This window comes from Trichoderma atroviride, chromosome 4 (assembly GCF_020647795.1).
Source record: "Trichoderma atroviride chromosome 4, complete sequence".
NCBI lineage: Eukaryota > Fungi > Ascomycota > Sordariomycetes > Hypocreales > Hypocreaceae > Trichoderma > Trichoderma atroviride.
This window is the reverse complement of record NC_089403.1, coordinates 1,726,115-1,754,101: the sequence shown is the minus strand read 5'-3', so window position 1 is coordinate 1,754,101 and position 27,987 is coordinate 1,726,115. Positions and strand designations below refer to the sequence as shown.

General features: G+C 50.3%; 12 protein-coding genes across 12 annotated transcripts; 7 read left to right on the top strand and 5 right to left on the bottom strand.

The window, feature by feature from the left end:
* Position 1: 1 nt before the first annotated feature.
* Positions 2–670, top strand: TrAtP1_007887 (uncharacterized protein; the record flags this gene model as incomplete). The annotated part of the gene is made up of 1 exon (XM_014092456.3): positions 2–670. One exon carries the CDS (start codon positions 2–4, stop codon positions 668–670), a length of 669 nt encoding a protein of 222 aa, XP_013947931.2.
* A 511-nt stretch (positions 671–1,181) lies between these two features.
* Positions 1,182–3,337, bottom strand: TrAtP1_007886 (uncharacterized protein). Its single transcript, XM_014092697.2, has one exon. It carries the CDS (start codon positions 2,888–2,890, stop codon positions 1,670–1,672), a length of 1,221 nt encoding a protein of 406 aa, XP_013948172.1. The 5' UTR covers positions 2,891–3,337; the 3' UTR covers positions 1,182–1,669.
* A 1,556-nt stretch (positions 3,338–4,893) lies between these two features.
* On the top strand, positions 4,894–6,706 carry TrAtP1_007885 (uncharacterized protein). Its single transcript, XM_066113699.1, has 3 exons — positions 4,894–5,637; positions 5,698–5,750; positions 5,810–6,706. The coding sequence occupies exons 1-3, from the start codon at positions 5,605–5,607 to the stop codon at positions 6,693–6,695; spliced, it is 972 nt and encodes a 323-aa protein (XP_065969786.1). The 5' UTR covers positions 4,894–5,604; the 3' UTR covers positions 6,696–6,706.
* On the bottom strand, positions 6,707–8,195 carry TrAtP1_007884 (uncharacterized protein). Its single transcript, XM_014092694.2, has 3 exons — positions 8,007–8,195; positions 7,282–7,932; positions 6,707–7,215 (listed from the first exon to the last, which is right to left on the bottom strand). Exons 1-3 carry the CDS (start codon positions 8,183–8,185, stop codon positions 6,873–6,875), a joined length of 1,173 nt encoding a protein of 390 aa, XP_013948169.2. The 5' UTR covers positions 8,186–8,195; the 3' UTR covers positions 6,707–6,872.
* Positions 8,196–9,088: 893 nt separating this feature from the next.
* On the bottom strand, positions 9,089–10,725 carry TrAtP1_007883 (uncharacterized protein; the record flags this gene model as incomplete). Its single annotated transcript, XM_014092693.2, has 2 exons — positions 9,089–10,526; positions 10,583–10,725. 2 exons carry the CDS (start codon positions 10,723–10,725, stop codon positions 9,089–9,091), a joined length of 1,581 nt encoding a protein of 526 aa, XP_013948168.2.
* Positions 10,726–11,217: 492 nt separating this feature from the next.
* Positions 11,218–14,631, top strand: TrAtP1_007882 (uncharacterized protein; the record flags this gene model as incomplete). The annotated part of the gene is made up of 2 exons (XM_066113698.1): positions 11,218–11,462; positions 11,529–14,631. The coding sequence occupies 2 exons, from the start codon at positions 11,218–11,220 to the stop codon at positions 14,629–14,631; spliced, it is 3,348 nt and encodes a 1,115-aa protein (XP_065969785.1).
* A 585-nt stretch (positions 14,632–15,216) lies between these two features.
* TrAtP1_007881 (uncharacterized protein) lies at positions 15,217–15,909 on the top strand (the record flags this gene model as incomplete). The annotated part of the gene is made up of 1 exon (XM_014092691.2): positions 15,217–15,909. One exon carries the CDS (start codon positions 15,217–15,219, stop codon positions 15,907–15,909), a length of 693 nt encoding a protein of 230 aa, XP_013948166.1.
* A 356-nt stretch (positions 15,910–16,265) lies between these two features.
* Positions 16,266–16,819, bottom strand: TrAtP1_007880 (uncharacterized protein; the record flags this gene model as incomplete). Its single annotated transcript, XM_014092690.2, has 2 exons — positions 16,266–16,473; positions 16,545–16,819. The coding sequence occupies 2 exons, from the start codon at positions 16,817–16,819 to the stop codon at positions 16,266–16,268; spliced, it is 483 nt and encodes a 160-aa protein (XP_013948165.1).
* A 454-nt stretch (positions 16,820–17,273) lies between these two features.
* Positions 17,274–18,624, top strand: TrAtP1_007879 (uncharacterized protein). The gene is made up of 2 exons (XM_014092689.2): positions 17,274–17,658; positions 17,765–18,624. Exons 1-2 carry the CDS (start codon positions 17,571–17,573, stop codon positions 18,301–18,303), a joined length of 627 nt encoding a protein of 208 aa, XP_013948164.1. The 5' UTR covers positions 17,274–17,570; the 3' UTR covers positions 18,304–18,624.
* A 1,479-nt stretch (positions 18,625–20,103) lies between these two features.
* On the top strand, positions 20,104–22,022 carry TrAtP1_007878 (uncharacterized protein). The gene is made up of 2 exons (XM_014092688.2): positions 20,104–20,795; positions 20,865–22,022. The coding sequence occupies exons 1-2, from the start codon at positions 20,679–20,681 to the stop codon at positions 21,750–21,752; spliced, it is 1,005 nt and encodes a 334-aa protein (XP_013948163.2). The 5' UTR covers positions 20,104–20,678; the 3' UTR covers positions 21,753–22,022.
* TrAtP1_007877 (uncharacterized protein) lies at positions 22,023–23,178 on the bottom strand. The gene is made up of 3 exons (XM_014092687.2): positions 22,777–23,178; positions 22,615–22,708; positions 22,023–22,506 (listed from the first exon to the last, which is right to left on the bottom strand). Exons 1-3 carry the CDS (start codon positions 22,886–22,888, stop codon positions 22,137–22,139), a joined length of 576 nt encoding a protein of 191 aa, XP_013948162.1. The 5' UTR covers positions 22,889–23,178; the 3' UTR covers positions 22,023–22,136.
* Positions 23,179–23,845: 667 nt separating this feature from the next.
* Positions 23,846–26,273, top strand: TrAtP1_007876 (uncharacterized protein). Its single transcript, XM_014092686.2, has 2 exons — positions 23,846–24,096; positions 24,164–26,273. The coding sequence occupies exons 1-2, from the start codon at positions 24,045–24,047 to the stop codon at positions 25,942–25,944; spliced, it is 1,833 nt and encodes a 610-aa protein (XP_013948161.1). The 5' UTR covers positions 23,846–24,044; the 3' UTR covers positions 25,945–26,273.
* The last annotated feature ends 1,714 nt before the right edge of the window (positions 26,274–27,987 follow it).

Below are 27,987 nucleotides of genomic sequence, written 5' to 3'. Positions count from 1 at the left end.
CATGCAAGTTGCTCGCGAAACCACAAAGGTTGCTTATGACACCCTCAGCTGCGCTGATTGCTATGGAGACATGTACGACCTGTCCAAGCCGTCACCCGTCTCTCGCTTCCAAAATATGATGTGCCTCGCCGCACTTGTTCCCTCTGCCTGCAACGCTTATGCTACGATTCTGGAAATGGTCGATAGAGATGTGGAGCGAGCCAAAGGGGAAAACCAGTTGCTGTATTTCAACTTTAAAGACGTTGGTGGGATATGGGGGAATCTCATCGACGAAAAGGGCCCCACCACTCCTGAGTGCGCACTTCTCAGAAGCTTCCACGACCGATACCTGGAACCAGAAATCTGGAAGGCCACTATCCGAGCTATTCTCAAAGTTGAGGTGTATGGGTTCAATCAGAAGACGGCGTCTGTCTCGAGCACGGTAGACTGCAGCGTGTCGCCAACCGCCTTCTTGCACTGCGGACTGAAGGATGTCATTACGCTAATCGACGAGAAGAACCAAAAGAGGCACGACATTGCAGATGCTCTCATGGAGGCGAACTACGCTTTGCCTGACAATCATTACCTTTTGTTCCCAGGCCCACCGAAGCCGTGCCCCCGCGAGGATAGGCAGTGTGTGCGCATGCTGGATATGGCGAGGATGGCGCTGAGTAATTTGGCTATATCGTGAGCAAAGAGAAGAAGGGATGTATGGTGTGTTTGATTTACAGTCGTGAGAAGAAGAGATAACACAATGGGATTTTACTTTTTTCCCTCTTCATTTCGGATATGTACGCGGTTCAATTGCAAGCACGATATCCCAGGAAAAACTGCCATTTTTTATTTATTTCGGTTTTATTCGGATGGAATGGGCAATGCACAGGCGCATGGGCGTTTAGGGTGTTTACTTCTTTTTTCCTTTCAAAGGTTTGATATGGGAAGTTTGAAATAAGCCATGGTATACGAGACAACAAAAATCAATCATCATATATACCATTGACATGGGTTGCATTACGGGATGGGTCTGGCTGGAAGCATCATGGGCCTTTTATGCGATAGCATTTTACTGGAAGGAGAGTATCTCCCGCTTTATTCAACAAAAGACGTGACTTGATCACCGGCTTTTTCCTCTTTTGTACTTTCTTCATTATCACTTGATGTTCAACCTTTTGTTTATATATAATTGATTTCCTATATTATGCTGTGACACAAAATATTTGACAGAGAAGCCTCCAATATCAACATCCAAGAAGAAAAAAAAAAAAAAAAAAAAAAAAGAGAAACTGCCCACATTCAAAATGCGGCAGGTCAAAAAGATATCATCCAATTGCCACTTTGTCAAATGAACAACAATAAAAAATTCCTCAAATCCCGTTTAAACGCCATGCTTGGTATAGCCCAGCCAGTTCTCTCGGCTTTCCTATCCAGTTTCTTCTCCTTCGCTCTCCTTGATGCTTTAAAAATAAAATCATGAAAAGAAAAAATGGCGAAAGCATTCTGTGTTTGTGAAATAGAGCTTTTTCCCCATCCAGTATGCATGTATATATCCCATCTCTTTTCCATCCTGATGCAAAAAAAAAAAAAATAACCTCTCATCTCTCTCTCTCAAAGATCATATGTATATACGTCTTCATTTTCGACTGACTTTGTTTTGTTTCTGGTGTTTATATGTCTGGTTGCAGGTTTTGAATCACTCTTGGTCCTCCATCAGGGACAAAACGTCCATCTCCCTCTTCACCAGCTGCTCAAACTCCTCCCTCTCGATGCCCGATGACCGCGCAAGCAGGAACAAACTGCGAATGCTGCGCGACACGTGCTGCTTGACGCCGAAATCGTTTTGCTCTTGCTTCACTGCAGAGGCCTCGAGCTTGGCGACGGTCATGGAGCCGTTGGAGCTGGAGCTGGCGCTGGATCTGGGGCGTGGGTGGAGGAGGGCGAGCTCTCTGGCGGAAAGCAGTTCGTCGTCTTGACTTTGGTTGTTGTTTGTCTCTGTGTAAGACCAGGGGTTTTGAGGTTCGGAGGCGTCTGTGATGACGACGGAGTCGTTGGAGCGGCTGAGGCCGAGGGGTGGTTGGATGTGAGCTCGCACCATGGCCTCCTCATCTGGATCATGGTTGTCCATTGCCGGCTGGACGGAGTCGTACTGCGCATAGTAGTCGTCATCGTCATCGTCATCCATTGCGGCAGAGGCATCATAAGCGCTCCAGTGGGAGGGTGCGGATGTGGGAGCAGAAGCGCCAGCGGCGGCCTGGGGAGCCGGGGAGCGGTTGACGGCCGGAGTGCGCGCGGGAGTGGCATCGTAGCGGTCCCAGTATCCATCGTCATCGTCCTCCTCCATGTGATCTGAGCCGCTGGTGGTCGACCCATTGGAGCTGACCACGGAGGGTTCGGAGATTCTGGGCTGCTGGAACTTGGCCTCTGCCTCTGCGAGGGTGGCAACGCCGCCGAATTGCGCAAAGGGAGCGGCCTTGTCTGCTGCAGTCACTTCTCCGATTCTCCAGCCATCGCTGCCGCCCTCGGCGTCGTTGACGCAGTACACCAGCTGGAAGGCAAGCCCGACACCGACCAGGACTGTCAATGCATGCAGAGTCTCTTGATCCAATCTCTTGTATCTTGTCTCGACGTCGTAGTCCCAGTCTACCTCAACCTCGCCTGAAACAGGATGCGGTTCCAGGCTTCCATTCTGCACCAGCTCGGTCAGCTGCGCAGCCTTGGCCGTGTCGTAGGAGAGCAGCCTCAGCCAGGGCTCGGTGCTGCCGGCGGAAAACAGCTTCACTCGCTGTCTGAGAATGGGCGAGAGGAGAGGCAGGATGCCCGCAGCCGGCTCGGTCGAGGCAGTGGCTGTTGGGAGAGCGGGCAGGATTGGGGCCAGCAGCCCGCTGAGATCTGGAGGCGTGATGCTTGCACCCATGGCTCTGATTTTTTGCTATCGCCCTTTCGCGGACAGACTTTTGCGTCAGAACCTTGTTTTCGCGAGAGGTGATTCGACGCCTATAGCGGAGAAAAGGCCGCGGCACAATGAGGAATGAAGAAGTATAGAGTTTGGCCTTGGTAGGGGTCCTATTGAAGACGGTAGGTTCCTGAGGACTGGAATTTTGGGGCGAGCGTCACATGCACGCTTAGTCGCGGGAACTACGTGGATGGAATAAAAAAGCCACGGGCGTGGACCTGTTGTTTCAGGATGGGTGAAAGTGAAATGGGTATACGGTGAGCAACGGCGAGGACTATGAAGAGAGGACTGGAAGAAAAGGGAGAAGAGAAGAGAGAGGGCGAGGGTGCATGTGAGCGGAATGGCGTTAATATACCTCCAAGACGTCAGTCAGATGCAACTTGCTGGACATTGTCGATGGCCCCGAAAATAGTGGCACATGTGCTGGTGCTGGGGCTGGTGCTGGCTGCTACAGCATTAGTCGGGCCCCAGCGAGTACCGCATGGGTAGCGGCGAGGGCTGGGGCAGGGTTCTCGGTACAAAGGAGCGGCGCGTGAGACTCGGCTGTGAAGCACCCCTGCCAGCTGGTAGCCGGTACCTAGCGCCCCCCCGGACGAGGTACCCACCGCAGACAAGAAGGTTAGGTAGCAGTTGGGCCAATGGACGGCGACAGTGTGGCGCTCCGGGGAAAAGGAAGAGAATGAGGAGAGAGATGGAACCAATTGTCACAAGGCAATTTGTTTGAACAATTTCCCTTTTTAGTGGTCAGTGGGGGTGAAGCGGTTTGGAAAGTAACGTATTATCCATCTACCGACTCTGTCAAGGCATTTGCTGGCATCTAATGGGTATCTACTAGCAGATGCTTTGTTGGTGATATTCATCAGGCGATGGAGAGCATGGTAATGAGATGGATACAGATGGCCCAAGCAGCAGTAGGAGGTAGATTATGTCGTGCGGGATCTGTAAGATGAAGGGATCAGTCAGAATTACCATTACTACTGCTACAGATTACCGCTTGAGCAGCGACAACGGAGATGCCTGTCTTACTGCATCCCGCAGAGCCCTGGAGAGCCGCCGATGGCCACTGCCAGGGTTCATGCAGTTGTCTCAATAATCTGCGGCCTGTCTGTGCTCAAAGCTTATACGGAGACCGATACAGATAGCTGCATACCCAGATATGCACTGTTACCGCAGATGGGCTGCTGCTGGATAGCGACAACGGAGATGCCCGTCTCACTGCATCTCATAAGGCACCGAAGAAGCTGCTGATAACCTCTGCCGGGGTGCAAGTGCATATACTTGTAGTACCAGTAATTGTCGCAATACCTATTCTGCAGCGCGCCTGTGCCTGGATTTCAAATTGCTGCTTACTTATTCGCGCTGCTTAGCACTTATACGGAAACTGATGCAGGTACATCCAAGTACACGAACCCAGCACAGGGATCCCCAAAGGCCGAGATCCCTACCAGCACGCGGAGGGGTTACATATCGGCGGGACCTGGGTCTACTTGTATACAAGCTCAAGATGATGCGCGCACTTCCTTCTGTCCGCCTTGGGTGGAATAGAAGTGCGAGAGGCGCTCCGCCATGACGAATGATTCAACTTCTCAAAAAAAGCAGAATGAAAGTTGATATCTGATGTATCTCGTGCTCTGAGCTGCTATCGTGGTGGAACAATAAATAAGCAGACGGCTTCCGAGCCTCGTGTTTTTCTTGCACCACCTTCCCGGGCCGTCTCTCTATGGGGAAATGCGCCGATGGGGCTCCGGCACGGTCTGGATCTGTGATGCCGGCCTGGCATTTGATGTTTGTGTAAGCATCTAGACTGCATCTGCATTTACTGTACATACTGTAATCTGTCTTGCTGGGGTGCTCCGAACATGCGTACATGGGTTCGATAGCGTGCAAGATGACAAGTTTGATCCTGCGCCTAGGATCATCATCCTCGACAAGATCCATGTAAAACGTTTTCCAATCGCAACTTAGCCCTATCTATTTATTCCATCAATCTCATGGCTCATCTTTTTCTTTTTTCTTTTTACATGTGAGAATTCATATACATGATTCAAAGCAGTTTCCTCACCACTCGCCTCAAAGTATCACAATACTGTAGCTTAGCATACCTATTTGATGTCATTGCGCCAAGCTCAAAGAGCCCCAAACTCTCCAGATTCTCCGCCTCAAGCCGCAACGGGGTCTCGGCTCGTTCCCGGGCAATGGCGTCACGACAGGCAAACAAACCCAAAAAAAGGACGTCAGCTCTCTGTAGCATAGAAAATCAGGAAGAAAATACGATCAATCAACACTAGATGACGGCAGAACCGTAGAAACGCAAACTTACTCAAATTACACTTTTGTAAAAAAAACAAAAACAAATCGCAATTCTGCATTGGCACTCTGTCAAATCGCGCTCAAACGCGCATTCCGTCGGCTCCCGTATTTTTTTTCTTTCCCCTTGGTTCCCTCGTCATTCCAGTCCGATATCGAAATCTTATCCTGGTAGTTCAATGCACCAACGAGCCAAAACACCAAAACAAAGAGTTTAAGCTTTTTGAATCAAACAACCACCACCGCCACGGCCATAATAGTTCGATTCCCAGACTTCAATCCCTTCCATCTTCCACTGGCTACCAATCAAGGACGCTGCAAGCACATACTGCGCAAACTCCCAGTCAACCTGAAGCGGCAACTCCTGCATGTCGCCACGAGGCGGCCACCTCAAAGATGAGGTTTGTCCATCCATCCAATTTCCACATCCTCTCCATACTAACAAGTCGTCACTCCTACAGGGCTCAAAACTCCAAGTCGTCTCAGCCGGCGCCATAGCCGGGCTCGTCTCTCGGTAAGCCTTGCAACAAAACATCTATACAAAGTCAAAAGCTTATGCGCCCTTGCTCCCAGATTCATCGTCGCCCCCCTCGACGTCGTCAAGATCCGCCTCCAGCTCCAGCCATACTCCCTCTCCGACCCCCTCGCCCCCCTCCGCGAAGCGCCCGCCTACCGCGGCACCGTCCACACCATCAAGCACATCCTCAAGCATGAAGGCCTCACGGGGCTCTGGAAGGGCAACGTCCCCGCCGAGCTCATGTACGTCTGCTACTCGGCCGCCCAGTTCACTGCCTACCGCTCCACGACTGTCTTTTTGCAGACCGCGGTACCCCAGCACCGCCGCCTGCCCGACTCGGCCGAGACGTTTCTTGCCGGCGCCGTCTCCGGAGCGGCTGCTACGAGCGTGACGTACCCTCTCGACCTGCTGAGGACGCGGTTCGCCGCCCAGGGCAGGCACAGGGTGTATTCTTCCCTTAGAGGGGCTCTGTGGGACATCAAGCGCGACGAAGGCTTCCGGGGCTTCTTCCGCGGCTTGGGCCCCGCGCTGGCCCAGATCATCCCCTTCATGGGCATCTTCTTCGCCTCGTACGAAGGCCTGCGGCTGCAGCTCAGCGACCTGCACCTCCCCTGGGGCAGCGACGACGCCACCGCCGGCATCATGGCCAGCGTCATGGCCAAGACGGCCGTCTTCCCGCTCGACCTCGTGCGCAAGCGCATCCAGGTGCAAGGCCCCACGCGGAGCAAGTACGTGTACAACGACATCCCCGTGTATACTTCCGCAGGCCGGGCTATACGCGTGATATTCCAGACGGAGGGGCTGCGAGGCCTGTACAAGGGCCTGCCTATCAGCTTGATCAAGGCTGCTCCTGCGAGTGCAATTACCTTGTGGACGTATGAGCGGAGCTTGAGGCTCTTGATGAGCTTTGATGAGGATAAAGATGACAAAGGGGCGTTGTAATGAAAGCTTGTAAACGATTTGTTCGCAAAAAAAGCCATGTATTTTTATCTAGAGACTCTAATAATCTAATGACCACTGCTATGAAACATATCTATCCGTTTTGGTTCCCATTGCAGACAAAATGATATAAAAATCCCAGAAAAGAAAAAGAAGCGCAGCTGGGTATTCATAACATGCTTAGTTGCTCAGCTTTCGGTTCGTCTCATCAGCTCTCTCAATGCACTCCTCAATCACCTTCCAGAACTGATCCACGTCCACTCCTCTGGGTATCCTTACACCTGCTTCACCTGCAGGCAACACGTTGGCAATTGTTCGGCCGGTCTGCTTCTCGCCGCGCTGTGCCTCCTCGGCCGTGCCCTCGGTGATGACGGTCACGTCAAAGCGTTCATTGTGCTTGGCGCCCTGGCTTTTAACACCATCCCAGTCGTAAAAGACGATTTCGTCGGGAGTGCCGGTGAGAACGGCCGCGAGGGCGAGGGGATCGTGGAGGGGAGGGCCGGCGGTGATGCCAAAGACGTCGCTATTTGATTTATCAGTTGGTGCAAGCTAACACAAGATAATCCAGGTCCAAAAGGGAAAATCTTACGAATAGGTCTTTGCAAAGAAGTAAAGCAGCTCAACTAGCATTGTCCGCAGCGTCGTCTTGCCGGTGCCAGTCTTCTCGCCGTCCTTGCCGTACAGCAAAAGGTCTCTGACCTTCTCCGTAGCCAGGACCTGGTGGCTCAGGTCCAGCGGGACCATGAACATCTTCTTGGCAATCTCCTTGTTGTGGAATATCTCGGCCGCTGCCTCCGGGTCAATGAAAATGTTGAACTCGGCATATGGTGTTGTGTTGCCAATGCGCTCCTTGCCATCGACCGTGCCCAAAGGGGCGTCTGAGAAACCTCCTCCGATGGATCCTCCCATGATGCTCAGTCCCTTGATGTGCGGGATGAGCTCCGGATACTTTCGGAACAGGGCGGCGACGTTGGTGACGGTGCCGGTGGCCACGATCCAGGCTGTGCCGGCCGGCTGGGCCTTGAGAGCAGCAGCCATGGCGTCAATGGCGGGCTCGGTGGACGGAGTGCATTGAGGTTTGGGGAGAAGGTCGGTGCCGTCGAGGCCGCTGTCGCCGTGAATGTCGGTCGGCGCGTGGATGGGAGGTCGCTCGAGCGGGTTGCTGTAGCCAACATAGAGGGGGATGTCCTTATGTTTGCCAAAGGCCGTCAGGATGGAGGCGGCATTGTGCGTAGTGTGTCTGGCAGGTTTCAACGTTAGCTGTGGTCATTGACGATGTAGGCGCAAAGCAACCAAGCCTCCCATCGCACATACTCTAGTGAAGCGTTTCCAAAGACTGTGGAAATGCCCAGCAGGTTGATTCTGGGGTGATGGGCAGCCAGCAGAATGGCAAAGGCGTCCTGTGCGGAGAATATCCAGTTAGCTCTCACGTTTCTGATTAGGTTTGGCCAGCCGGACGCCTCATGCAATGCGACTCTGCATAAAGCTTGCATCCAAGCTCAGCACCTGGCGAGTGGAATGGGGAACTTACATCGTGGCCTGGGTCGCAGTCCAGCCAAACGGGCACTTGAGCAGACGCCATATTCAATAGATGTGAGACTTGTAAAAGGTTCGAAATAACAAATGGCACGACGGGAGACACGATACGCTCTCTATGAATTCGGTTGAAATCTACGGTATCTTAGAAGCCTCTTTATAGCTATGCTTTGTTCAGGTTACGGAAGGGCGCGGGAGAATGAATTCGGGTTGGGATCGATACGCTTTTCAATGCTCCGTAATCGCGGAAATCCACAGCCCCAGACGGCGAAATCGAGAAGTCAGCCACGCTCTCGGTTGACGGCGAGCCTCGCAGACCAAACGTGGTAGCGTAGGCTATCTGACTGTAGGGTTTCTGCTGGCAACTCACTGCGTCAGAGGACCGCTTCTTTTTTTTCTCCGCAGCTGCAAGGCTCTAGAGTGGGGGAGAGCCATCAAATCCATCCAACCCCTCATTCGCATTGTGATGCTAGCAGGACTAGCATCGCCAGGAACCGAAAGTTTGTGTCATTGGCGTCTGGATTTTAATAATAAAAGTGGCAAGCCGAGACGCTAGACTCCATCCTCGAGGGAACTTCAAGGACGGCTGGCAAACGTCGGCGTCTGGAGCCGTATCTGTAGCTACACGTGATCCGGACCCTTTATATTCTCCCTCGCGGAGCTCCGCGATAGATGGTCGATTTCTCTCAAGCTGAACAATAACTGGGGTATCTAGTGCGGTAATGCTTGCTCATCCATCTGCTATAGAATCTGGGGCCGTTCGAAATGAGAAACTTTGTCCGCCAACTGCGCGTGTAAAGCAGGACTTGTCGAATCGGCTGACCAAATTGGACTTATCGGCCTCCCGCGGCAAGTTGTCATCATCCAGACTTCTTGCGCTGCTCGACGACCCGCATCACGTCCGCCGCGCTGTTGGCATCGCCTTTTCGCTTCTTCGGCCCCCTCTTCCGCTTTGACTTGTCGCCTCTACTTGAACCCTCTTCTCCGGTGTCATCGCCCCACTTCGACAGCTTGACTTTCGAATCGTCAAAGTCTTCCTCATCCTCAAATCTACTAGTGCCAAAGCCCATGTCGATGTCATCGTCGTCACGGCTCTGCATTTGAAGGAGCTTCTTCCTTCGTTCTTCCAGCGCTTTGGCCTCTTCCTTGGCTTTGTCGTCCTCACCTTCTTGCTCGATGGGCCTGAGAGATGCTGCCTTCTTGATGGCTGCCAATATTGCCGGGTCAGACATAGATGGCCCTTTGTTGGCTTCCTTGGATATAAGTCCCGTCTTTGCATCTTTGAAGTAGTTGCGGCGTTCTGGCTGTGAAAGAGACGGCTTTGGCGGGGGTGGCATAGATTCTTTTGTGCCGGCCTCCTTACTTGCTTCCTGCTTGCTGTTGTCACTCTCTTCTTCGTCCGAATCAGAGTCAGATCCCTCCACTCCGGCCAATGGATTGTAGTCGTCACCGGCATCTTCAAAGATATCCACATCGCCATCGTCTTCCTCTGCCTCCTCTTTCTTCCGGTATTGTTCAGGAACTTCCATACCCAACGGCTTGGCATCCTTGTCTGGCATTAAAAGGCCGCCCCGTGAATCTTCCTGTTCGGGCTGTACCTTCCGAACCTTCCTTTTCTCATGCCCATCTTCATCTACTATAATCAAAACTTCCCTTCCTTTACTGTCTTTTTCGATTCGTGTTCCTGGTTTTTGTTTTGCTCCAATCTTCTTGAATCGGTCTCCAAGAGTTGATTCTTGCGCTTCCTTTGCTGCTAGCCGGGCTGCTTTTAGCTCCGCTAGAATCTGGTCGCGTGTTCTCTTCTTTCCCGGAGCCAGAGCCACGGTTGAGAGATTGCCCTTTTTCTTTTCTCCCTTTTCCTTTGCGATTGCTTGTACGTCTCGGTCTTCGAGCTCGTCGAATTCATCGTCTACGTCTTCAGCGGCAGCTTCAGCTTCTTCCTTTTCCGGTTCCTTATTTCCGTAGACGTCCTCGCCTTTGCGTATCCTTTCAAGGAGCTTGAAATCGAGTCCCTTTACCAGATGTGTGCTCCCAAGATCTCCACCTGCAATTTGGAATCTTAGCTTTTCGTATGTTGGTTGGTCGATTTCTTCGTCTTTAAGAGCTTTTTCAAGCGCCTTCAATCTCTCCTCCCGGTCATCTTCGTTGTCCTCGCGAGTTTGTGACCTGTCGGTATACCCTGTTCCCAGCTTCACTCCCCTTGGCGTGGATGATTTAAACTTCTTTTGCGGATGTAGCGCGTGGTTCCTCTCAGCTAGTTGTCGCGCGAAATCGGCTTGTGTGCTTCCTAATGACCGTCTTAAAAACTGCGCATTAGCATTTTCAACCAACGGGTTCTGACTGAGGTAGCTTACGGTGTCATAGGGATGCTGCTTCGTTGGCGAGAACCTAATGATCCCTTATCCATGCTAGGGCTCGCGCCTTTGGGAGAAGCTCGATCTTTTGACGGCTTGGCCGAATTGGCCAGCATCAATTTCCGAAATTGGTCGTTATTCATGATTGCAAAATGCTTGGATGCCAACAGTAAAGAAAGCTGGCAGTTCCGAGAGCAAATAAACAAGGAAAAAAGTAAAAAGGCAGCCGCTCGTAGCCTTGGACGAGGCTCGCTGTGGCGCTGGAAACTTAATGGAAGGTCACGGGACGACGTGTAAGAGGCGCGCAGCATTTTTCTCCACTTAACGCGGCATCTTCGCTCATCACGTCACAAGTCTCGCAAAGTATTCCAACATCTCCAACGAGACGCTGCCGCTTAAAAGCCATGAGCAGCCTTGCATAAGCCGCTTATAAAGCGAAACACAGATTGCCGCACCCCTGAAAATGCCGCCTCAAGTGCGCCGAACATCTCCTTTCTGCTGCTTTGTTGAGTGAACTGTGGGGCTTCACAGACGGCCGTTGCTCTTGATACGTGAAGTCGTGCACCAACAGGAATCGAATCGATGAGCGTCAGCTTCAAACTCTCTCTAGTGTAGTTCCTGTGAAATTGCACAAGATGAATGGCCCGTTGGAAAAGAACTCCTCCTCGGTGAGGAAGCGCATTGAAAATCATGTCTTTGATGACGAAGAGGGCGACGAGTATGGCGGTAGTGAATTCGGTGGGTTCGGCGACTACTTTCGTCGAAAGAAGATTAAACTTCAAAATCTGGATGCCGATATACGCGCCTCGTCCGACAAGCCGCCAATATTCAAGGGCATCGTTGCCCATGTTAATGGTTACACTCAGCCGCCCCTTCATGTGTGAGTAGTCTCTTTGCATTCCGTAGTCATTGCTCATGACAACGCTAATATCATGTTTAACGGCAGACTTCACCACGATATTGTGCAGCATGGTGGTGGTTTTCTGCAATATCTTGACTCAAAAACCATGGCTACTCACATCATCACCGCCAATTTAACGCTAAAGAAAGCTGCTGAGTTTAGCCGTTACAGAATCGTGAAGCCCGCATGGATTGTTGACTCAATAAAAGCTGGCAAGCTTCTACCGTGGACCGATTATCGAGTCATAACTGAAAGCCCAAGCCAAAAAGTCTTGATGTTTGGTAACAGCGGTGGGCTTACTCAAACCAGCCCATCTCCCGTAAGGCGCAGTTACAAAGAGCAGACAGAAAATAGCTTTTATACGGATCAAATAAAAGCTGAGTCGCAAATCCAACTGATGAGCCCGATCCTGGATAAATCTCCTGTACCTAGTCGACAACAGGTCGAGAGATCCGTCGACATACTTCCAAACGCAAGTGGATTGGTAACCTCCAAGTCGGATGAAATGGACTATTCTGCAAACGCTGTAGATAATGGGGAATTCAAGGTCGAATCTGAGGCGCAACTGGCACCCAACCCTGCTAGCTTGCTAGATCCATCAAAGATACCTCCCAAGCATATGACCTCAGAGGAGCACAATGCTTGGTTACTCTCGGATCCAAGGATAAGACAATCTTCTACAGCCAATCCCGACTTCTTGAAACAGTTCTACTCCGAAAGCAGGCTCCACCATCTCTCAACTTGGAAAGCCAGTTTAAAATCATCGATGCAACGATTAGCGTCCGAAAAGGGGTTGTCAAATCAGAAAAAGACAACACGGTCTGGTTCGAGAAGATACATTATGCATGTAGACTTTGATAGCTTCTTCTGTGCAGTTTCCTTAAAGCGACATCCCGAATATCTGGACAAACCCTGCGTTGTCGCTCACAGCCCAGGAGCTGGCTCAGAAATTGCAAGCTGCAATTATGTCGCTCGAGAATTTGGCGTCAAGAATGGCATGTGGATGAAAAGAGCTCTCGAGTTGTGCCCTGACCTGAAAGTCTTACCATATGATTTTCCTGCCTACGAAGAAGTGAGTCGCCAATTTTATGGGGCGATAATCAGTGTTGGTGGTATTGTTCAGAGTGTAAGCATCGATGAGGCCTTGGTTGATGTCACCGATATCATCCTTAAAGCGGTTGAATCTCATGGCATCGGTGTTGAAGAGGGCAGCCTTTGGAAGGAGCAGCAAAAAGTCGACGAGATTGCGTTGAGTTTGCGCAATAAGATCAAAGAAGAAACTGGCTGTGCCGTTTCAGTTGGCATTGGCGCAAATATTCTACAAGCAAAAGTCGCCTTGAGGAAAGCCAAGCCTGCTGGCCAGTTTCATCTAAAGCCAGAGCAAGTTTTGGAAGTCATTGGGGATCTAAAGGTTGAACAGTTGCCAGGCGTCGCGTACAGTATCGGCGGGAAACTCGAAGACTTGGGAGTCAAATTTGTCAAAGATCTTAGAGACGTCCCAAAAGACCGCCTCGTTTCAATTCTGGGGCCTAAGACGAGCGATAAGCTTAATGACTATGCTCGTGGCATTGATCGATCGGAGGTTGGAGAACAGCCTCCTCGGAAGTCTGTGTCGGCAGAGGTCAACTGGGGGATTCGCTTCATTAGCCAAGCAGAAGCAGAGGAGTTCGTCTATAATCTCTGTAAAGAATTGGAGAAGCGGCTAGTGAATGAGCAAGTCAAGGGGAGGAATCTCACGATGAAGATTATGAGACGCGCCCTTGATGCGCCGTTGGATCCAACAAAACATTTGGGGCACGGAAAATGCGACTCATTCAACAAGAGTGCAACATTTGGTGTCGCAACACATGACTACCAAACGATTGGCAAAGAAGCGGTTTCAATATTACGCTCATTTCGGTTCAGCCCTGGAGATCTTCGAGGAATTGGTGTTCAAATGACAAAACTGGAGCCGATCAAAGTAAATTCCTTGGCTGCGGAAGGAAGCCAAAGAAAGATTACCTTTGCTCCGTTTGTTGAGCCAGCTCCTCTACTGAAACAATCGAGAGCAAGCCCAATTGATGGGATGCAAGGGCCAGAAAGTTTGAGGAAGAGGCCTATTTCTGAGTTGGAACCTAATACACTGACAAATGATCTTACGACACCTCGAAAACACACATCTCATGATATAAACGCCATTGCTCATCTAAACGCCTCTAGCACGCAATTCCTTTTGCCAAGCAGCCCCGACCCTGCGGTATTAGCTGAGTTACCAAACAACATCCGCACCAAGCTCATGGCCCAACGTCCCAGAGCAGTGGCTACCGAATCCAACGTAGAGGATCGCAAGTCAAGATCCAATAGCCCAATACTAGCAGATCTGCTCTCCTCTCAAGTTGACTTGGAAGTGTTTGACGCACTACCAGAAGATATGAAAGCTGAAGTCTTGGCGTTATATGGACGAAAGCCGACTGAGCCTCTGCAGCCTCGGCCTTCACCAAGGAAATCTGAAGTAACCCAAGCCAGGAGGCCTACAACTCCAACGAAGGCTAGCGGGGTTCGGGGCATGTTTAGTAAAGCCCAACGGCAACGAGATGCTCAAGAAGGAATTGTTCAAACAAATTTTCGGCCTCCAGGGCTTGCAGAAGAGGCTCAACTTGAAGAAATTGAAGAACTGGATCCGGCATTCCTTGCAGAGCTACCCGAGGACGTCAGGAGAGAAGTAATTGCAGATCACAGAAGGCGGCTGCTAGCCCTGCAGTCAGGGCTGGAGATACCCCTTTCGAAAAGCCACCAAGAAACGAGTCTGTTGCCTGGAGGTCAGCAAACAATTCAGTTTCCTATGCTACCGCCAGTTATATCCTTCTCTGGCTCTGTCACTTCGTTACCAGAGATCAAAGACATGGTGGATGCATGGCATTCCCAAACTAGAAAGGCGGGGCCGCATAAGAGAGATGTTGACGTTTTGGAAAGATACTTGGTCAAAGTCATTAAAGAAGAACGCGATTTGAGTAAAGCTGTAGCCTTGATTAAATGGCTAAGCGTGGTGGTTGATCAGGACGGGGTTGATAGTAGAGGACGCCGGGCTTGGAAATTGGCTGTCAGCGGCATTAAGGTGGCCATGCAAGCCGCAGTTGAAGAGAGAGGGCTAGCACCACTTCAGATTTAACCTGGTTGGATGTATACCGCATCTTTTGTAGATATTTGTACATTGGTTAAGGGGATATCCAGAATATTAATTGATGGGCAGTTATACTGTCCGACAGCCGCTCAAGCTCTTTCGGAGCGCCGATGGTCCGCAGTGCAGCGCTATCAACACCTGGATTGGCTTCGGCTCCTCGCCGCCCCGCACGCTCCTCTGGCCCTCTTAGCCTTTCAGCAGTAGTTATTACAGCTAAGAACCACCTGATGTTTTTGCCCTTCTTGAGAGGGGGTTTCCCTTAATCCTAAAATCTTTTACTTTGCCTTTATCACGAGAAACGTAGCGAACAGGGATCAACATCTTCGGCTATCGGCTGATAAGCTTGCTGTCTGGCTAGGCCGGTCTCGAGGGATCAAGACCCTGTGGAGGTGACTCATAACTGGTTTCGATCACTGGAGCCCTTTATAATACATGACATAAAGTGTCGCATGCCCGTGCTGAATTTCGTGCGATAGAACAGCAGGGGGGAAAGCTTGGATTTAAGCTTGAATTTCTCAAGGCACCAGGACTGAAGATTTGACTACAAGCCACTTTATCGTAACCGACGACACCATGAAGACCATAGGCATATTGGGTGGCATGTCGGCATCGTCGACACAGATCTACTATCAAGAACTTTGCAATCTTACGAGACAACGCCTCGGCGGGCTTCATTCCCCCGAACTCCTCATTCGCTCCCTTGACTTTGCTCGGATAGAAGAACTGCAAGTGAGCGGCAAATGGGAAGACGCTGGGGATATCTTGAACAAAGAGGCAAAAGCCCTCGAACGAGGAGGAGCTGATTTTATTATTCTGGCCACAAATACTATGCACAAACTTTCTGACCAAATGATGAAGGGCGTATCAATTCCACTGCTGCACATTGCAGACGCCACTGCGGCTAGTATCAAGGACCAGAAATTCCAGTCGCCGGGCTTAATGGCCACGGCTTTCACGATGGAACAGCCCTTTTACAAGGATCGGCTTATTGCATCAGGTCTTTCTCCAATCATCCCAAACGAAGCCGACCGCGTCGAGACGCATCGCATCATTTACGAGGAGCTTTGTTGTGGGATTGTCTCCAAGGAAAGTGAGGCTACTTACATTTCTATTGCGAGACGGCTGGTAGAAAGAGGAGCTGATTGCATAATCCTCGGTTGTACTGAGGTTGGCATGCTCCTCAATCAGACCAATGTGCCTGTGCCAGTTTTTGATACTACATTGATACATTGCGATGCAGCGTTGCGAAAGGCAACTGAGGAGTAACGCCTGTAATAGAACTTGGCACCAGCCTTGAGTGCCTGTGTATTTTACAGCAAGCAAAGTGTTACGACTAGAGCTAGAACCCTTGTTATTCATAATTGCCTTGTTGGGCTATGCTGGGGGGTTGGATAATAGAAGTGAGGTGCTGGATGAGCTCTCCTTTATTTACTTGAGCGGTTCTTCTATAACTCATGAGCAACGCTGGCTCCTTTTTAAGGCTTACAAGGCTGTATCTAGTTGTCCAACTTGCAGAAGCATTCTATTTTCGAGGAAGAAAGAAGAAAGTCTATTTAAACCAATGAAACAGATTTCAAGAGCAAGCATACATGTAATCATAATCATAATCCATATCTACATCATCATAACATCGTCATCATCGCCAGTCCTGTCGAGACAAGAGTAAGCAGACCTGGAGGAGATAGCCCGCTTGCTAAAGACACACGATAAACTGTGAGCTTCAAAGAGCCACCGCAGGCAGTTGTATTGTCACCCTCACAAGGGTAATTGCAAGCCGTGTCGTCGAGCTTCTCTGCGATTCCGGCAAGCGTCTGGGCGCACCAGCATTCTCTATGTATTCCGAAACAGTCAGTTCCCGTATTAGAAATGAGACCCAATGTACGCAATGGCTGAACTGTTACCTCGACCACTCCAGCCCAGCATATCGGTACTCTGTATTGCCATTACCGCAAAAGGCGAGACATATCGGTACCGTCATCTGGCCCGGCAGGCTTTCATCAATTCCGCCACCCAGAGCACGCGTATCGGCCGAGCCAGGGACTTGGGTTGTCTCATTGTAGCAGCCGTCATATTTGTATTTCTTGGAATCGTCGTAGACTGAGACGGTAGCATTGGCGGCGTGGACAAAGGGGATGAAGAGCAAGAGCTGCAGTAATAGTGATATGGAAGGGCCCATGGTAGGCGGCTTGGGAGGCTGTGTTTTCACGAATGGTTGATGGGTCGATCACTGATAAGGTATATTCGTATTCGAATGCAAGATATGACGTGCTGGTGGAATTGAGGCTGCAATCGCAAGTAGACTCTGGGAGGAAATGCGCAGTAAGATAAATCGACAAGCGCTGTACGACAATTCAAGAAAAAGCAGACAAGCACGCAAAGCAAAAGATTAAGCAGGCTGAAAATCAACAACTGGAAAAAAATACGAAAGAAGAAAAGAAAAAAGAAAGGGGAGATTAAAAGTACAATTAGGGAGAGACGGCAGACAGGACGCAGCTGAAATGCAGGCTTATGTACAGCGATAACACGCCGCTATCTGGACGGATGCAACCATCAGCTCAGCGCCAAGATGTTGGATTTTCGGGGTCGCTTCGGTGCGGTGGCATGTACCGCTACGGCTGCTCTGTTAGTGCAGCTGGGCTCGCACACGTTTACTTCTAGGCGCATCTCCAAATTACCTAACAGCGCATCTCCCAAGGGACCTACTCTCCACACTCAGCTCCCCCACACACAGCGAGTAAGCCAGATAGCGGGACACGACAGCTTCTTTTCTTCTTCCTTTTCGCCTCTACGCCTCCACGCATATTGCTCTAGTTGCGCGGAACTTGAGTGTAGCTGCTTCGGCCCTGACAGCGACGTTTCGCCTCACCTCTGTCCTTCTCCGTCTATATATATCAGTGCGCATTAGTGCTATTTGCACCTTCAGCGCCATGAGCTCCTACATTGATTGGTCCAAGACCACAAAGTCCAAGGACTACCGCGGAGCATCGTCCTTTGCGACTTTTCTCATCATTGGCCGTATGCCGCCCTATTTCCCTTGCACATCTGCCTCGCCTCAGATTTACTGAGCTGCGATGACAATGCAGACGACCACATGAATGTCTTGTGCTAATTGGTTCTCCAGCGACATGCTTCTTCCTGGGCATCCTCTTCGCGTCGTTCCCGTACGATTTTCCCCTCCTCTGGACCAAAGAGCCCGTCGCCCTCGACTACTATGATCAGCTCGAGACGCACCTCAAGTTCATTCACCAGTCGCCCCCGCTCATCGGCCGCCTCCTCAACATCATCATGAGCGTGGGCTTCCTCGGCCTCTTCATCAAGCTCTTCCGCCCCAGCGAGGCAAACTTCCTCTTCGACGGCGCCTCGCTGATCCTCTACATCATCGGCGTGGCCGTTTACATCTCCAACATTGTCAAGGGCCTGCGCACCGTCAGCTCCGGCTTCTGGCACTCTGAAGAGTTCAAGACTGCCGAGGGCCGGTTCGACGGGGAGATTGTCTTGGGCAGAGAGGACAGCTTAAAGGTGCTTGCGGCAAGCAACACTATTCTTGCGCTCGTATTGGTGGGCATTCTGGTGCTGCAGGCGGGGCAGTGGTATGCCGAGAAGAGGGATTGGGATGACGAGAAGGAGGTGGCGAAGAAGGACAATAAGAAGAAACAGTAAGGAGGGGGCTTTACAATTGTTCGGAGACAAGTGTACGACACATACTGGCGGTGAGATTGTCCCAGTATGAGTATTATGATGAAGTGGTATTTTGTAGCCTCGGGTATACCGGACTTGCGCCAGATTGGCCAGTACAAATCGCTCGTATGGCCGACTGATGCCTTGATGGCAGGCCGATGTAATAATGGGACTGGATATAACTCCGGCGGTGTTGAATACTTTGGGAAGGGCATCTTTTTATTATTACCTAGTAATTCGTATGTAGATACTACCCACCTCTATCAACTAGAGCACTCACTAATGCAGACATGAGCCTTGATCAAGTTCCAGCTAGAGAGGGATCGCCGTCAACAACTTCAACTATTACGAAACAAATGGATTGCCAAGTGAGTTTCTAGTCTCAGTGGAAAGAAGTAGCTCCAAGACTTCGCAGTGCATGTTACGTGTAAGCGTAATACTGGTACCAATGTGGATAATGATACGACGTGCTGGGTGGATATGGCTTCACGTTTGGATCAAGAAAAAATTATCAGATCATCTGATAAGAAATTAGATGCAAATTGAGTGTCGTAATCTGGCGGGGCAGAGCGACCCGCTTGACAAGGCCGGGATATGAGCTTGCATGCAGTGCAAAATGGCTGCAGGATCAGATTTTGTCAGACTGGGATTGAAATTCAGCTTGATTGGCACTGTGCATATAGGAATTGTTTTCTACTTGGCTGTAGTATTTACAAGTCATCCAGAACGAGTGATTTTGTAGCAATTGCCATCATCTTGTATAAGTGACGTGATTCATATTCAAGTGTATCCGCAAACGGCACTCTTGAGAAAATTCTCTTAGCAATTCTCTTAGAAGAGGCTAAGAGAGGATTATGGCTAGGATAAAAACTCAACCATGGAGCAAGTGGGTAGGCTAAAGCTTCAGACCCAGGAGAGTTCCAGCAAAGGCGCAGATTGTATCGCAGTTGGGCTCTCATAGACGAAAGCGGCCTTTCAGGATGCCACGCCCTTCCAAGTGACTGTTGACAGCGCCTTTCTTGGAGACAGCGCCCGTGTCTCATACAACTAGTCTAATGGCACATACCATCAGAAAAGAGCTTCCAAAGGCTCGCTCAATGACTTTTCCATCGCAGGAAGCTTATACAACATCACATATTACTGTAATGCATGAGTAATAAGCCAAGTCGTGCCTGGGCGGCCTCCCTGCATCATGCAGCTGAGCGGTTTTTGTTGCTCGTTGTAAATTGCCGAGGCGCCTATATGTGAAGGGACATGGATCCAGAGGTGTGCAAGCATCACGCCTTAAGCAAGCAAGGAGCCGTGCCAATAAGGCGCCTTGAGGTGCTATAAAGGTACAAGGCGGTTGTTTCCACAATCCAACCATAGAATGTAATGGTGCTTCTCGAATCATGGTACGAAATACTGATGGGTAATATTATGACTCGAATGATGAACAAACTTGCAGTTTCTGCGACTATCTGTGCTCAACGTCATATGTTCTTCGCCATTGCTATATACCGCCTGTCATGAGTAAGATATCCTCATTAGATCGCCAGCTGCTAGAATCTCGTCCTGTTCCTGTCGCTGTACGTACAGTATGGCGGTACTCCAGCCTAACTCAACTGGACAAGACGCATGCAAGTGCCGGGGTCCTGGAATCCTCGTAACCGATCTCGGCAGGCACACGAATCAGAGCAGCGCATTGGACCCAATCGCCGCTCGCATCCTATCGATAAGCCGCGATAAGATTGAAATTTTACAGTCACACCTTGGGAGTCAGAACAAGGCCGGGTCGAGGCAGCAAACTCGATCGACGAGTTAAACCCAAAGACGCTGTTTCTCCATGCAGCCGAGCCACATCCTCACAATGTAGGGCTGGGTCCTTGTCTCTCTCCTTTTTTTCTTCTCCTCAACCTGGTCTCATTGCTTCGAATAGATACCGCGACCGCTCTGGACTGCGACAAACTCCGCCGCTCCTCCTGGTGTCACTTCCGTTGCGCAACATTGCATCAGTCGCATAGCACAGGGCAAAGTCGGTGTGGATTCGCCTTGCAGGTCCCGTTTCTTGCGAGCTCAACATCCTATCCTTTCCACCCCACACGGAGGAGCCCAAGACTAAAGCTTTTTAAACATCCTTGTTCCCGCGCCGCTGTCTCTGGATCTCACGCTCCTCGCCGTCAAAGCTCCCGCGCTGTCGCAATTCTCTGCTGCGCCGCCAGCCTCTGCCTGCTCGCCGTATTCTTTCAAACCTGCTTTCAACCCCCGCTCCCACAGGAGAGGGGGCAAAGCTAGGACTGAAAGACGTGCGCTGAGGGGAGAAGAAAGACAACTTTCTGTTTTGCACCTTCTTCTCTTGACGCCGAGATATCCCCAGAATGGCCCAGGCCGCCTTTGATGTGACTACTTCGGTAGCAGTCGAACCTGAAATGGCGCTTCAAGAAAAAGTTCGGTCTGCCACCATGGAGGCTGCTGAAGACATCATCTATGGATCTGTAAGTACAGCGACGGCTCAATAGATTCAAAAGGCACAAAGAGAAAAATCTAATGGGATTGGGGGTCAGATCGCAGGCATTGCCGGAAAATACATTGAATACCCCTTTGACACCGTCAAGGTTCGACTGCAGAGCCAGCCCGACCATCTACCGTTGAGATACACGGGCCCCTTGGACTGTTTCCGACAATCTATAAAATCCGACGGCCTTCGCGGGCTGTACAGGGGAATCAGCGCCCCTCTGTTTGGAGCTGCTGCAGAGACTAGCAGTCTCTTTCTATTCGAGAACGTGGGACGAGAGATGCTTTACCGAGCTCATATAGCTTCTCGAGACAAGGGGCTGTCACTTCCCGAGCTATGGTTGACTGGTGCTATATCTGGAGCCTTTACCTCCTTCGTCCTGACGCCGATCGAGCTCGTCAAATGCAGGATCCAAGCCCCAGCGCTATCAGAGGGAGCACCTGCAGCACCTCTACGGCCTGTAGCTGTTATTCGGGAGGTGTATCGGCATGAGGGGATCAGGGGCTTTTGGCACGGCCAGCTTGGCACGCTCATCAGAGAGGCTGGCGGCTGTTCTGCTTGGTTCGGAGCCAAAGAGACGGCCACAAAAGCATTCTATAAGCTGAGGCTTCGTTCTGCCACCTCTGAAAAGGAGAAGGAAGCAGTTCTTTCGAAGCCTCTCCCTTTGTGGCAGCAGGCTATTGCCGGCGCATCAGGAGGTGTCACATACAATTTCTTATTCTTTCCCGCCGACACCATCAAGTCTCGCATGCAGACGTCACCTGTCGGCACTGGCCAACGTCGAAGCTTCTTTAGTGAGGGCATGGCCATTTGGAGGCACCACGGATTGCGAGGGCTGTATCGTGGGTGTGGCATTACCTGCGCCAGAGCAGCCCCCAGCTCTGCCTTCATCTTTATGGTTTATGACGGGCTGAAACGACATGTTCCCATGCAATAAGTTTGTCATGGATGATACACATATTCAGCGACAAACATTTGTTTTTTCTTTTCTCCTAATATTTTTTTATTCTTCGAAGCATTTATTCTCATGGCCAAAAACATTACGCATAATCGATTTGCATGTTTAAGAGGCATTCCAAGGGCGCTTTTTTTGCAATTTTTATTTTTGAAGACTGGGTGTTGGTGTACCAAAAATGAGGGGGGGGTATGGGCTATAAAATGGACATGGAGTAGTGATAGATATATACGGGATGATGTTGATCTCGCAATAGATAATTCAATTATCCTGATTGATATGACTCGAGTCGCTCAGCACGTGTTTATCCAATGCTGTAGCGTGACATTCTGATTAGCTTATGTGTTGATAAGTATGATAACTTTCCTATTGCTTCACATCATCTCTAGTCTCCTCCTTGTCCGCCAAGTTCCAGCCATTGAGATATCCAGCGCCAGCGCTCAAATAGGTCGCAAATCCCAGCCATGCGATATAAGGGGCATGGCACCAAGCCGCAACCGAATCGATTGATCCCCACAGAGAAGCTAGATAGCCATTGAGGCCCAGCAAGACGACAATGTCGGCGGTGGCTTCGATTGGGCGCTTGGCGACGAAGAAGAGCGGCATCCAGACGAGGTTAAGGCCCAGTTGAATGGTGTAAACCGTCATGCTATGCTTAGTCGTCTGGATGGTCTGTGGGGAAGAGAAGGGTGAGAGGCCGGTAAATGTAGCACGGTAGGCGGCGTATCCCATAAGACTTGGGGGGAGGATTGGTCAGTTATTGGATTATATCAATAATGAAACAATGATGAGGAGGATTCAAGACATGGGAGATATCATGAGTCTGGCAGGGGGAGATATGTACCCGTAAAGAACGGTCCATACTGGGCCGAAAACCCATGGCGGAGGATGTAAAGGAGGTTGCTTCAACGCGAGGTATGTCTTTTGCGCTTTGGAGGCTATATCAAATCAGATAATTGTGGTTAGTTCTTTCAATTGCTGCATGGCCACAGTTTTATCTTCTTACGTCGAGTCCCAAAGCCAACGGAAGTGCCCAATGCAATGGGAAGGAGGATGGACGAGGCGGGATTGAGAAACACGTTTGAAGGGATTGTGAGGGCTGGGATGTAAGTCGTCATTTTGGCGGTAGTATGCCTGTGCGAATTACTTTGGTGAGAAGAATTACAGAGAGAGGAGAAAGATTGGCCAAATTAGGGAGAGGGAGATGGGTGGTTGAGACTTGAAGGGAGGCGACGAAAGTTGCGCTTTGGTGTTGCTCGAGATTCTATGACGCAATGAGCTGATTGGTTTGGTGGGAGCTGGAGATCTAGACTAGGGGAATGCAACCCCAATAAGGGTGCACTGGGCTAAAAAGCTGCCCCAGTAGCTCAGGTATGGAGCTAGATTTCAGAGCGTAAGTCGAGATTGCCTTTATATTCAGCATGCTATTACTGATTCATGCATCTCGTGCAATGAGCTCTTGAATAAAGTTCAACTTTTACTTTTACTAGTAAAGAATTCTGCGTCTACATGATTTGAACGCGCCGCGCCGCGCTATAAAACTTTGCCTTTAGTGTTAGGTGCTTTTGTCAGCTCCGTCTTTTTTTCTTCCCTAAATATCGGCAAGTTGAGAAACTTTGGACCGATTTGGTCACGAAATGCCATAGGAATTGCGTCGATGCGTACTTGTGGCGATTCTGAGAGAACCGTGGGCAGCTGAAGCAGTAAAGTAGAGAGCCAACATGAGTCAAGAAACACAAGGATACAATGCTTTTGCAGTGTAGTATCCTCTTCAATATTGCATAGTAATTAGTAAAAAAGCAGTCCAAGGCCTGGCAAGCCAACTGCTTTTACACTTCGCTGTGTGCCATGCAAGACATCTCTTTAAAAGACCGACATCCCACTAGGGCGTTCGCGTGCGCGGTACATCCCCGCCTAATTGATTTCGCGCTCAACGCGATCCATCGCCAAAAACGCGACCCGCTGGCCTTCGGCAGGCACTTTAGCGCGTATTTAGCGGGTACACAGAAACACCCCTGGTTCAACGCCAAAAACGCCCTTTCTCTTGTAGCTCCACGGCCACATCCAGCTTTCCTCATAATACCCTCTGCACCTGCAATTTTGTTCCTAACCTGCAACTGCAACGGCAACGGCATCTCGTTTTCTCCTCCTGCATTTGCATAAATTGGAAGGCACCGGTGACGTTTCTAACCTGATAATCGCTGCTGCCGTTCATCTTTTCACGACTTGCCTGGAAGGAGCTTCTTGACTACAGGGTTTTCATCACCAGTTGCCATGGCTCGTCCTTCCGAGTTGAGAAAGCGGACGCGCAGCATCATCGAAGATGGTAAGTCCTGCTGTGGCTCCTTCACGCCCACGTGTCTTTATTGATATTAAACGACGCCTCTTTTCAGTCATACCAAGTTCTCCCAGCAAAAGACTTCGTCGATGCCGCCTGGCGTCCGTCTCCTTCAACGATGAGAACCAGGATCCCGACTATATTGTCGACGAGAATGATGACGACAACGACAGCGAAGGCGAGGAGGTGTTAAAGGAGCCATCACCACGCAAGTTCAAGCGGAGCGTGTCACAAACCTCATTAAAATCCAATCCTGTCACGCCCTCCGCTCCTCGACATCGAGATGTACTCGGCTCTTATCCTAGTACACCGCGGCACGCGGTCATGTCCGCTGGCAAGCTCTTCAAACGACTGACTCCCCAGTCACCTCTTACACCCACCACAATCCAGACCGTCTATCACCAAGCTCGACAGCTGTTTGCCAGAGGAGCAGAACCCGGTCAGTTGGTTGGGAGGGAAGCAGAGCGAGAGCAACTGACGACTTTCCTGGATCGCGTATCGACTTCATCTCCTGGAGGATGCATGTACATCAGTGGTCCGCCAGGCACTGGAAAGAGTGCCATGATCACCAACATAGCCAAGACCTATTCTGAGCAGGAAGGAGTTCGCAGCGCATATGTCAACTGCATGAGCATCAAGTCATCAAAAGATTTATATCACACACTTCTAGCCGCCCTCGGTGAAGACGGCAGCGATCTATCAGAGGCTGAAGCCATCGCATCGCTACAGAAAATGTTCTTTTCCAAGGCCAAATCATCTGCCACATATCTCGTCACCTTGGATGAAATTGATCACATTCTCACGCTGGATCTGGAGAGCCTTTATCGTTTATTCGAGTGGTCGCTGGCAAAGTCTTCAAAGCTGTTGTTGCTTGGAATTGCAAACGCTTTGGATCTTACCGACCGCTTCTTACCGCGCCTCAAGTCGAAGAATCTTAAGCCTGAGCTACTCCCTTTCCTGCCATATACTGCCGCTCAGGTCAAAAATATCATCATTACCCGGCTGAAATCCTTGATGCCCGAAGGAAAAGAGAGCTTTGTTCCCTTCATTCACCCTGCCGCTATCGAACTCTGTTCCCGCAAAGTTTCAAGCCAGACTGGAGACCTGCGCCGAGCATTTGAGATCTGCCGCCGAGCCCTGGATCTGGTAGAGGCAGAGACCCGGTCAAAGCACGAGGAAGAAGCACGACAGAAGTTCTTGCAGTTGACACCTACCAAGAAGCCCCTTGGAGAGAACATCAACGGCAACTCGGCCGGTGGATCTACTCGCAGCGTCTTTCAGATCACCACAGCATCATTAAAGGCTTTGACAGCGGAGACGGCTCCACGAGCATCGATTGGACATTTGAACAAAGTGACGGCTGCTGCCTTTAGCAACGGAACAACTCAGCGTCTCAAGGCCCTCAATCTCCAGCAAAAGGCTGCCTTGTGTTCCTTGGTAGCCTACGAGAATCACATTCGAACAATGGCCAAAGGGGCTAGCGCGCCTCTCACCCCAAGCAAATCACAGACAATGGCACCTACTATCAAGTTGCTTTTTGATAAGTACTGCAAGCTGTGTCTGCGCGACTCTGTGCTTCACCCGTTGTCGAGCTCCGAGTTCCGAGAGGTGGTGGGCAGTCTTGAGACACTAGGCCTTGTTAACGCAGTGGAAGGAAAGACGGGCAGCTTCATCATGCCACAGACACCTAGCAAGCGAGGTCGAAAAGTGGCAGCGGCCAGTGGTGATGAAAAACGAATTGCTAGCTGCGTTGGCGATAAGGAGATGGAGTCGATCGCCGATGGCGTTGGCGCTGATATTTTGCGAACAATTTTGTCAGGCGAGGCGTTGGATTAAAAATGAAAGGAAAGCATATGTATGAAGTGTATTGTGTTTGATTAGCATTGGTTTGGCGCATCTGGGTGGTTTTTGTCTTTTCCTTTCTTCAGACTGTCACGATTGGCAGCATTCATTGGCGTTGAGAACTGGCTATGAATATTTGGTTGAGCAACGAGCGCAACGAAGAGGTGTTTGTATAATTGCATAAAAAGTCGAGCATGGCATGTCAGACAAGGACGTTTGAGCACACATCAGCTACTAGTACCCAGTACATACATAGAGACGGCGATAATGAGACCGAATGAAACACTCATCAATGCCTGACTATCCCAATACCTCAAAGACGTGTGTACTTTGTATTGTGTGGTGTCTCTAATGCGTTACTATTATTACGATGAGACTTCAAGTTATTATTAGTATACTTTGTATACTCAGGCGCAATGAATGCATGATTAATACTGGCTTGGATCAGAATTCATAACAAAGTAAGACATGCATATTCAGCATCCATAGTTGTCTACTTATAGATACGAAGTATCATAATACGAATAGCCTCTCGTAATGCCGTGCTATCACCGCCGCTTGATTGGCGGATCAACGGTACACAGGTCTTTAGGGTCTATCAAGCACTCGCACGTACTCGTGTTGTCTACTTATTATGGAGTAAGGAGTGCAGGGGTTGTCAAGAGTGCTACAGTACAAGTATGTCGGCTGGCCGCTCTCATGTCAAGTAAAAGAACGAGCCTAAGGGACACCAATAAAGTATGTATTTGACGGCTTATGATGTGTACAGCAGCAGCTCTGACTTGTGGTACCAGACCACCATGAAATGAAATTAAACCAACAGCACCAGTACAAGCATGTGCTGCGCCAATCCGCGAATTTCATGCCACAAATGGATCGGATTGACCGGGCCGGGCAATCATTTGATAGTATCACTACTACCCCGTGGGTATCATTCGGGAAACACCAGGCAAAATGATTGCGGAAGCTCGTTCTGTGCAGCAACCACCAGCATGACCAAGCTTTTTTCTTGGCTTTGGATTCTTCCCGAAGTGCCGACACCCGAGTGGGAAGGGGGGACGTCCTTGTTATGGGTCGTATGGACCAGGGCCCAGGCTTCTCAAGGGAAGAACACACGAGTGAAAAACCCCCCCTTGGGAAGAGGAAGAATACTGGTAGGTACATACTTGTAGAACCTCCAGAAAAAAAAAGAGGATGGGCGCTATGGGTTTGTGGCGGGTGTGCCTGAAGGTGGGCTGGCAATGGCAAGGGTTGGTGAATCTTGGGGGGGATTTGACTGGCTTACGTCGCCAAGCTTACGATAGACAGAGCAGGGGTTAGGGGGGGGAATCGCACTTGTAGGGGGGGGATTCGGGGATTCTATTTTTCTCGAGGCGTCTATGCTCCAGCTTTTGTTTCCAGGACGGGTCTCGCGGCAATAGGGCCGAGGGAGGTGCGTTTACAGCTGATGGCATTCAATGCGTCTAGTGATTGATTCCAGTCGGACTCGCTTTGATGCACCGTAGCGGCTGTGCGTGTTGGTGTTAGTGCTGAGAGTGAGACCTGGACTTGTATTTCGTTGCGTGCATGCAGAGCTGTACAAGTTAGTAGTACATGCAGGCGGGAGATTTGCTGCTCAAAAAGGCAGGATGGGTGCGGCTTTGCTCCTGCACCCTACATTGGTACTAGCAGGAGGCAGGTGCTGGCTCGATCTGTCTTGCCCGAGTCTGTATATGGATTTGCATTTGCATTTGGAGATGACCCAGATTTGGATCTTGCTATTTTTACTCTTGCTCTTCGTCGCCGGCCTCTCTCCTTTTCCTCGTTCTCTTGTCTCTTCTCTTCTCTTCTCTTCTCTTCTCCTCTCAATCTATCCCGCGCGAATCGGCATCATCCCACCGCGTACTGGGCAATCTGGCCGGCGTCGTCATCGCTGGAATGCGTCTGGTCTAATAACCAGGACGACTGAAAACCCCACCTCCGCCGTGCCGGTCTGCCGTTTTGGAGCTGGAGCAAGGCTGCTGGTTCACAACTATTGGTTTTTTTGGTTCCCAACGA

Bases quoted from the DNA above. Each gene is read 5' to 3' on its own strand.
- TrAtP1_007876 (XM_014092686.2), top strand. From the start codon at position 24,045: ATGGCTCGTCCTTCCGAGTTGAGAAAGCGGACGCGCAGCATCATCGAA. The intron at 24,097-24,163 runs GTAAGTCCTGCT...GCCTCTTTTCAG, and splicing joins GCGCAGCATCATCGAAGATG to TCATACCAAGTTCTCCCAGC.
- TrAtP1_007877 (XM_014092687.2), bottom strand. From the start codon at position 22,888: ATGACGACTTACATCCCAGCCCTCACAATCCCTTCAAACGTGTTTCTC. The intron at 22,709-22,776 runs GTAAGAAGATAA...GATTTGATATAG, and splicing joins CGTTGGCTTTGGGACTCGAC to CCTCCAAAGCGCAAAAGACA. The intron at 22,507-22,614 runs GTACATATCTCC...CCTCCCCCCAAG, and splicing joins GTATGGACCGTTCTTTACGG to TCTTATGGGATACGCCGCCT.
- TrAtP1_007879 (XM_014092689.2), top strand. From the start codon at position 17,571: ATGAGCTCCTACATTGATTGGTCCAAGACCACAAAGTCCAAGGACTAC. The intron at 17,659-17,764 runs GTATGCCGCCCT...TTGGTTCTCCAG, and splicing joins GACTTTTCTCATCATTGGCC to CGACATGCTTCTTCCTGGGC.
- TrAtP1_007878 (XM_014092688.2), top strand. From the start codon at position 20,679: ATGGCCCAGGCCGCCTTTGATGTGACTACTTCGGTAGCAGTCGAACCT. The intron at 20,796-20,864 runs GTAAGTACAGCG...ATTGGGGGTCAG, and splicing joins AAGACATCATCTATGGATCT to ATCGCAGGCATTGCCGGAAA.
- TrAtP1_007884 (XM_014092694.2), bottom strand. From the start codon at position 8,185: ATGCAAGCTTTATGCAGAGTCGCATTGCATGAGGCGTCCGGCTGGCCA. The intron at 7,933-8,006 runs GTATGTGCGATG...GAAACCTGCCAG, and splicing joins TTTGGAAACGCTTCACTAGA to ACACACTACGCACAATGCCG. The intron at 7,216-7,281 runs GTAAGATTTTCC...TAAATCAAATAG, and splicing joins TTCTTTGCAAAGACCTATTC to CGACGTCTTTGGCATCACCG.
- TrAtP1_007886 (XM_014092697.2), bottom strand. From the start codon at position 2,890: ATGGGTGCAAGCATCACGCCTCCAGATCTCAGCGGGCTGCTGGCCCCA.
- TrAtP1_007885 (XM_066113699.1), top strand. From the start codon at position 5,605: ATGTCGCCACGAGGCGGCCACCTCAAAGATGAG. The intron at 5,638-5,697 runs GTTTGTCCATCC...TCACTCCTACAG, and splicing joins GCGGCCACCTCAAAGATGAG to GGCTCAAAACTCCAAGTCGT. The intron at 5,751-5,809 runs GTAAGCCTTGCA...CCTTGCTCCCAG, and splicing joins ATAGCCGGGCTCGTCTCTCG to ATTCATCGTCGCCCCCCTCG.